Source organism: Linepithema humile, chromosome 6, assembly GCF_040581485.1.
Source record: "Linepithema humile isolate Giens D197 chromosome 6, Lhum_UNIL_v1.0, whole genome shotgun sequence".
Taxonomy (NCBI): Eukaryota; Metazoa; Arthropoda; class Insecta; order Hymenoptera; family Formicidae; genus Linepithema; species Linepithema humile.
In genome coordinates, this window is record NC_090133.1 from 24,282,843 (window position 1) to 24,291,868 (window position 9,026).

A 9,026-nucleotide genomic window follows, 5' to 3' on the forward strand; every position below is an offset into this window, starting at 1 on the left:
CTTTTTTCGTTAATTACTCAGTACTTATTATGAAAATTAAAAAATGGTAAAGGACTTTTCTACTCGATTTGACCTCCTCTACCTGTATATGACCGGTGGGGCGATTATTGCCAGACACCCTGTATATCTATATTATATATATATTTTTTTTAGCTATAATAGGAAAACCCGAAAAAAAGAAAATAAAAGAAAGGAGATATATAATTTTGTAATTTACGGCTTTTCGCAAAAAAATATTGTAATAAATTATTTTTTGTTGTGATAAATATAAAAAACATAATTGATAAAAAAGGCTATAACAATAAAAAATAATTTTTTATTATTTGAATAATTTTTTGCTGTTATTATTTTATTAACAATTTTATTAACAAAAAATACATTTTTTTTTATTTTTTCTATATTAAGGAGGCCTCCTTATAATGTGAAGCCCCTAAGCTGTAGCTTATTTAGCTTATGTGTAGATCCGGCACTGTAGAGGTGACTAATATTGGACCACATAAATCGCTGAAGATTCGTTCACAAGGTTTTCCGTGCATGTAACTTCTTGTTTTTGTAAAAGATTGACAATGCTGTTTTTCATATATACATGCTTCACATAAAAATTGATGTTGAGAAGTAAATTTTATTTTATTCAAAGCTCCTTCATTGATTAATTTTTATAAGGAACGTTGATTGATATGTCTTTCATGCCAATCTTTTATGCCATAGTTTAAAATCATTTTTCTGGACGGTATTTACTTCAAGATTCGAAATTGTTCGAAACTGCATTATTATTCTGTTAAAATTCTTCTTTTACAATCTTCATTTCTCTCTTTGTAAGTATTCCTTCAGAAAATAAATTCTTCTTTAGCTCTGGAACATAAAGTACATTTTCAATTATTGAATCATGCCATTTATTGTTTATAAGTTTTTGAATTTTAATTATTCCAGTTCCTTTGACGTCTAATTGTCGATTGTCTCCAAGTGAAACTTTTACATTTTTCATTGTTTCATCAAGTGTATTAAAGAAATCACGACGATATGACATATGTTTTGAAGATCCACTATCTATAATCCAAGCATCTTCAGTTTTAATATGCATATCTTTTTCTTCTTTACTTACAGTAAAAGCTGAAAAATTGCTTTGTTGTTTTTCTTTCGACGAATCTTGTTTAGTTTCACGTAATTTTTTCGAAACCTTACATTCAGATGCATAATGTCCTTTCTTTTGACAATTATAGCACATAATTGGATTTCTTATTAAATCCTGATTTTTGATTCTTTGAAACTTTATCGCCTTCTTTAGTTTTTGACAATGCGATCAATGCATTTTCTTTTTGTTCGTTGGAAGTTAGAAAAGCCTCTTCATCTAGTAAACGTGTTGTCAAATTAATAAGTGTTTGTTTATCTTCTGATGTAGATAACCAAGCTTGTCTGAAGTTTCTATATTTAATTGGAATAGTTCCGATGATTTTCGTGATAATTGCTGTATCACTAATCAGTTCACTAATAGTCCTTGATTTGACGTGCAAGATTTTCAACTTTTGCAACGTGTTGCAAATTGCGACAGTGTCTGTTGAATTCATTACATATTGATGAAAATGTTCATGCACTAACATTTTATTCAATTCACTTTTCTGCTCATAAATTGAATCTAATTTGTCGACTATTTCTTTTGAAGTCTGACAATTTTTGATTAAAGTGATTTGAGTAACCTCAAGAGTAGATGTAAGAATGAACATAGCAGTTGCATCATCTTTTAACCATTCTTGTTTTTCCGCAGGACGATCATTATTCGGTTTTAATGCAACTCCTGTCGCAATTTCATAAAGTCCTTTTGCTCTTAAAGCACATTTTATTTGAAATTTCCATTGATGATAACTACTTCCATTAAATTTGATAACATAAAGTGTTTTTAATTTCTCTGCCATTTTCTTTAATTTAATTTTGATTGAATGAAACAGATTCGACGATTTACAATTGAGTCACTTTAGATGAGAAATAATCCACTATCTTCTCACTTTTTTGAATTCGTTTAGACAATGTTAAAAAATGTTTTTGATAATCAATGCGCACGACGCACTCGATTGCGCACACGATTTAACGCGGAAGATCGATTTACGAAAACTGATTTCGCGGACTTATTATTTCACTAAGCCACAGTTTACCAACGTTCTGTGCCCATTACCTTTTGAATCAAATGTGAAATAATATATATTCGATCGTTTAACCTTTTTAATTAATCAATTGAAAATACAAAGATCATGAGAAGAAGAATTATTATTATATATCGTAATCAAGGTGATAACAATATTTCAATAAATATGTTTATAGTGAAAATAAAATAAGTACTTGATTTTAAATGTAAATTATAATAATTTACTCCAATACTTTCTAAATATCTACCGATATTAGAAATATCTTTCTAAATATTATAGCTATTGATTGATAGCTTTTATTGTTATGAGCTTCCGCGTTCAGGATTTTCATTCCGGTGTTACTTATTCTAATTACGTTTTACGTATATTTAGATATGTTTATTATTAACGAATCGTTTTAGATCATTTTATTAGCTATTGCTAAAATTATATTTTTCCAGATTGCAAGGTATTAATAATTCTTAAATCAAATAAAATCAATAAGGAGCGTAAAGAGCCACAATGCTAGATTTTCGTGCAAAGGTTATGATATATTCATTAAAAATGTTTACAAACGTTTCAGCCTGCCATCAGGCCTTCTTCAATGTACAAAATAAGAAACAATAAAATATAAAATTCGCCCGCAATGATTAAATAATTAAAAGATGTAAAAGACGTATTTGCAATCCTTTATCGACCATATTGTTGTTCGTTAATAAATTAGATAGGACTGCAATAGATGCAAAAAAATACAATAATAGTTAAAATAAATAAAATAAAAAGAAGGTAAAATTAAAAAAAAAGATAAACGTACTTGTATTAATTACATGATGGAGAAGCGCTCGCCCAAGTAGAAGGAACGAGATGGAAAAGTTAAGACCAGATGTCTTTACATGTTGAACTTGAATATTTTAGTGATCGTAATTTGTTATTGGTATCGTAATTGGTTGTTGAAATTCAGAAATTCCAATTGACGGTAGAAAGGGAGAAAGGGGGGGAGGGGAAGGAGTCAATAGGGAAGGAGAAAGATGGGGGTAAAAGGAAATTGGTAGAGGAAAAAGGAGGAAAAAAAAATTTATAGAGGAGGAATTAAATTAATAATCGGGAGATAGGCATCAGGTAAATGATCCGTGTCGTTTTGATTATTGAGCCCTGCATTTTGTCTTTTAATAAAGACCATTTTAGAAATCAGTCTTTTCGGATAAGAGGGTTCACCGTCCAATATCTTAACATTATTCCAATCAAAATCATGGGAAGAATCAATTCTGTGTTTGGAAATGACAGAAGAAGAACAGCTCTTCTTATTAATGTCGTTTTTATGTTCTTTTATTCTGGTGTTAAGTTGTCTTTTCGTCTGTCCAACATAAGTCATATTACAATTAATAATTCTTCCCTCCCATGGGTACACCTTGTCGTGGTGGGAGGGCTCAATATCCTTCAGGATGGTGGTTTATCCTTAAGGATTTACAGGGTAAACCATCCTGAAGGAGAAGCTAACGTACCCTCGACACAGCATTGCCACGAGTCGATCAATGGCTCTTATGTGGCGAGCGCATGTAATGCATTGAAATGATTATAACAATTGGGCCCTAGCGAATCATCTTTAAAGTGATTGAATTTATTTAATGTAATGTAATATTTTACTTTTACAATAATAATATTTTATTCCTTGAAAAGCAAATAATTTCAATTCTTCCAACTTACAATAAAGTTAAATTAAAGTTTTTACTGAATATTTACTAAAAAGTTAGTTTTTCCTCAATGTATAAGAATTTGATTAAAAATTATGGGAAATAAAGGAAAAAATTAATATGTACAATAATTTTATTTATAAAATACTAAGTTTAACACATTATTAATCTGAACTCGATTTTGTATTTTACAGATCAACTCCGCTCTTGTCCGTTGCGTAAGATGGATGGCAACCGCTACGGCTATGGCTACGGCTGCGGCTACGGTTACGGTTACGGCTATGGCTACGGCAAGGGCTGCCGGCAACGGTTGCGGCTGCGGCTACGGCTGGTGCCTACGAATGCGGCTGCGGCTACGGTTGGGCTAGGCTACATAGCTACGGGCCACTCTATAATTCGTCGCTAATGCTGGACATTAGCGACTTATTGAAGAATGGCCCTGCGGCCACGCCTATGTCAATGATCAAGTTTGCGGACGCGTCTACGCCCACGCCGTCGCCAAAGCGCACGCCAGCCCCCAACGCCGTAGTCTACGCTAATGCTAAAACCTACGCCAACGCCAAAGCCTACGCCAACACCAACTCCTACGCCATCGTCAACGCCCACGCCCACGCTGACGCTAACGTCAACACCAACGCCAATAAAATATACGAGGCCTAACGAATCATCTTTCAGGTAATTGCATTTATTTATTAATAGGTATTTTAGTATCATAATAATATTTTATTCCTTGAAAAGCAAATAATTTCAATTCTTTCAACTTACAATGAAGTTAAATTAAAGTTTTTACTGAATATTTACTAAAAAATTAGTTTTTTCTCAATGTATAAGAATTTGATTAAAAATTATGGGAAATAAAGGAAAAAATTAATATGTACAATAATTTTATTTATAAAATACTAAGTTTAACACATTATTAATCTGAACTCGATTTTGTATTTTACAGATCAACTCCGCTCTTGTCCGTTGCGTATGATGGATGGCAACCGCTACGGCTATGGCTACGGCTGCGGCTACGGTTACGGCTACGGCTATGGCTACGGCAAGGGCTGCCGGCAACGGTTGCGGCTGCGGCTACGGCTGGTGCCTACGAATGCGGCTGCGGCTACGGTTGGGCTAGGCTACATAGCTACGGGCCACTCTATAATTCGTCGCTAATGCTGGACATTAGCGACTTATTGAAGAATGGCCCTGCGGCCACGCCTATGTCAATGATCAAGTTTGCGGACGCGTCTACGCCCACGCCGTCGCCAAAGCGCACGCCAGCCCCCAACGCCGTAGTCTACGCTAATGCTAAAACCTACGCCAACGCCAAAGCCTACGCCAACACCAACTCCTACGCCATCGTCAACGCCCACGCCCACGCTGACGCTAACGTCAACACCAACGCCAATAAAATATACGAGGCCTAACGAATCATCTTTCAGGTAATTGCATTTATTTATTAATAGGTATTTTAGTATCATAATAATATTTTTTTCCTTGAAAAGCAAATAATTTCAATTCTTTCAACTTACAATGAAGTTAAATTAAAGTTTTTACTGAATATTTACTAAAAAATTAGTTTTTTCTCAATGTATAAGAATTTGATTAAAAATTATGGGAAATAAAGGAAAAAATTAATATGTACAATAATTTTATTTATAAAATACTAAGTTTAACACATTATTAATCTGAACTCGATTTTGTATTTTACAGATCAACTCCGCTCTTGTCCGTTGCGTATGATGGATGGCAACCGCTACGGCTATGGCTACGGCTGCGGCTACGGTTACGGCTACGGCTATGGCTACGGCAAGGGCTGCCGGCAACGGTTGCGGCTGCGGCTACGGCTGGTGCCTACGAATGCGGCTGCGGCTACGGTTGGGCTAGGCTACATAGCTACGGGCCACTCTATAATTCGTCGCTAATGCTGGACATTAGCGACTTATTGAAGAATGGCCCTGCGGCCACGCCTATGTCAATGATCAAGTTTGCGGACGCGTCTACGCCCACGCCGTCGCCAAAGCGCACGCCAGCCCCCAACGCCGTAGTCTACGCTAATGCTAAAACCTACGCCAACGCCAAAGCCTACGCCAACACCAACTCCTACGCCATCGTCAACGCCCACGCCCACGCTGACGCTAACGTCAACACCAACGCCAATAAAATATACGAGGCCTAACGAATCATCTTTCAGGTAATTGCATTTATTTATTAATAGGTATTTTAGTATCATAATAATATTTTTTTCCTTGAAAAGCAAATAATTTCAATTCTTTCAACTTACAATGAAGTTAAATTAAAGTTTTTACTGAATATTTACTAAAAAATTAGTTTTTTCTCAATGTATAAGAATTTGATTAAAAATTATGGGAAATAAAGGAAAAAATTAATATGTACAATAATTTTATTTATAAAATACTAAGTTTAACACATTATTAATCTGAACTCGATTTTGTATTTTACAGATCAACTCCGCTCTTGTCCGTTGCGTATGATGGATGGCAACCGCTACGGCTATGGCTACGGCTGCGGCTACGGTTACGGCTACGGCTATGGCTACGGCAAGGGCTGCCGGCAACGGTTGCGGCTGCGGCTACGGCTGGTGCCTACGAATGCGGCTGCGGCTACGGTTGGGCTAGGCTACATAGCTACGGGCCACTCTATAATTCGTCGCTAATGCTGGACATTAGCGACTTATTGAAGAATGGCCCTGCGGCCACGCCTATGTCAATGATCAAGTTTGCGGACGCGTCTACGCCCACGCCGTCGCCAAAGCGCACGCCAGCCCCCAACGCCGTAGTCTACGCTAATGCTAAAACCTACGCCAACGCCAAAGCCTACGCCAACACCAACTCCTACGCCATCGTCAACGCCCACGCCCACGCTGACGCTAACGTCAACACCAACGCCAATAAAATATACGAGGCCTAACGAATCATCTTTCAGGTAATTGCATTTATTTATTAATAGGTATTTTAGTATCATAATAATATTTTTTTCCTTGAAAAGCAAATAATTTCAATTCTTTCAACTTACAATGAAGTTAAATTAAAGTTTTTACTGAATATTTACTAAAAAATTAGTTTTTTCTCAATGTATAAGAATTTGATTAAAAATTATGGGAAATAAAGGAAAAAATTAATATGTACAATAATTTTATTTATAAAATACTAAGTTTAACACATTATTAATCTGAACTCGATTTTGTATTTTACAGATCAACTCCGCTCTTGTCCGTTGCGTATGATGGATGGCAACCGCTACGGCTATGGCTACGGCTGCGGCTACGGTTACGGCTACGGCTATGGCTACGGCAAGGGCTGCCGGCAACGGTTGCGGCTGCGGCTACGGCTGGTGCCTACGAATGCGGCTGCGGCTACGGTTGGGCTAGGCTACATAGCTACGGGCCACTCTATAATTCGTCGCTAATGCTGGACATTAGCGACTTATTGAAGAATGGCCCTGCGGCCACGCCTATGTCAATGATCAAGTTTGCGGACGCGTCTACGCCCACGCCGTCGCCAAAGCGCACGCCAGCCCCCAACGCCGTAGTCTACGCTAATGCTAAAACCTACGCCAACGCCAAAGCCTACGCCAACACCAACTCCTACGCCATCGTCAACGCCCACGCCCACGCTGACGCTAACGTCAACACCAACGCCAATAAAATATACGAGGCCTAACGAATCATCTTTCAGGTAATTGCATTTATTTATTAATAGGTATTTTAGTATCATAATAATATTTTTTTCCTTGAAAAGCAAATAATTTCAATTCTTTCAACTTACAATGAAGTTAAATTAAAGTTTTTACTGAATATTTACTAAAAAATTAGTTTTTTTCTCAATGTATAAGAATTTGATTAAAAATTATGGGAAATAAAGAAAAAATTTAATATGTACAATAATTTTATTTATAAAATACTAAGTTTAACACATTATTAATCTGAACTCGATTTTGTATTTTACAGATCAACTCCGCTCTTGTCCGTTGCGTATGATGGATGGCAACCGCTACGGCTATGGCTACGGCTGCGGCTACGGTTACGGCTACGGCTATGGCTACGGCAAGGGCTGCCGGCAACGGTTGCGGCTGCGGCTACGGCTGGTGCCTACGAATGCGGCTGCGGCTACGGTTGGGCTAGGCTACATAGCTACGGGCCACTCTATAATTCGTCGCTAATGCTGGACATTAGCGACTTATTGAAGAATGGCCCTGCGGCCACGCCTATGTCAATGATCAAGTTTGCGGACGCGTCTACGCCCACGCCGTCGCCAAAGCGCACGCCAGCCCCCAACGTCGTAGTCTACGCTAATGCTAAAACCTACGCCAACGCCAAAGCCTACGCCAACACCAACTCCTACGCCATCGTCAACGCCCACGCCCACGCTGACGCTAACGTCAACATCAACGCCAATAAAATATACGAGGCCTAACGAATCATCTTTCAGGTAATTGCATTTATTTATTAATAGGTATTTTAGTATCATAATAATATTTTTTTCCTTGAAAAGCAAATAATTTCAATTCTTTCAACTTACAATGAAGTTAAATTAAAGTTTTTACTGAATATTTACTAAAAAATTAGTTTTTTCTCAATGTATAAGAATTTGATTAAAAATTATGGGAAATAAAGGAAAAATTTAATATGTACAATAATTTTATTTATAAAATACTAAGTTTAACACATTATTAATCTGAACTCGATTTTGTATTTTACAGATCAACTCCGCTCTTGTTTGTTGCGTATGATGGATGGCAACCGCTACGGCTATGGCTACGGCTGCGGCTACGGTTACGGCTACGGCTATGGCTACGGCAAGGGCTGCCGGCAACGGTTGCGGCTGCGGCTACGGCTGGTGCCTACGAATGCGGCTGCGGCTACGGTTGGGCTAGGCTACATAGCTACGGGCCACTCTATAATTCGTCGCTAATGCTGGACATTAGCGACTTATTGAAGAATGGCCCTGCGGCCACGCCTATGTCAATGATCAAGTTTGCGGACGCGTCTACGCCCACGCCGTCGCCAAAGCGCACGCCAGCCCCCAACGCCGTAGTCTACGCTAATGCTAAAACCTACGCCAACGCCAAAGCCTACGCCAACACCAACTCCTACGCCATCGTCAACGCCCACGCCCACGCTGACGCTAACGTCAACACCAACGCCAATAAAATATACGAGGCCTAACGAATCATCTTTCAGGTAATTGCATTTATTTATTAATAGGTATTT

General features: G+C 37.7%; 1 protein-coding gene across 1 annotated transcript; it reads left to right on the forward strand.

Annotated features, from left to right (window-relative positions):
* Positions 1 to 4,027: 4,027 nt before the first annotated feature.
* LOC137000843 (uncharacterized) lies at positions 4,028 to 8,238 on the forward strand. The gene is made up of 6 exons (XM_067358372.1): positions 4,028 to 4,483; positions 4,755 to 5,235; positions 5,507 to 5,987; positions 6,259 to 6,739; positions 7,011 to 7,491; positions 7,764 to 8,238. The coding sequence occupies exons 5-6, from the start codon at positions 7,355 to 7,357 to the stop codon at positions 8,227 to 8,229; spliced, it is 603 nt and encodes a 200-aa protein (XP_067214473.1). The 5' UTR covers positions 4,028 to 4,483; positions 4,755 to 5,235; positions 5,507 to 5,987; positions 6,259 to 6,739; positions 7,011 to 7,354; the 3' UTR covers positions 8,230 to 8,238.
* Positions 8,239 to 9,026: the final 788 nt, after the last annotated feature.

What these genes read in the sequence shown, in the direction of transcription:
- LOC137000843 (XM_067358372.1), top strand. Translation starts at nt 7,355, where the DNA reads ATGCTAAAACCTACGCCAACGCCAAAGCCTACGCCAACACCAACTCCT. An exon ending in CCTAACGAATCATCTTTCAG is followed by an intron (nt 7,492 to 7,763) that starts GTAATTGCATTT and finishes TGTATTTTACAG; the next exon opens with ATCAACTCCGCTCTTGTCCG.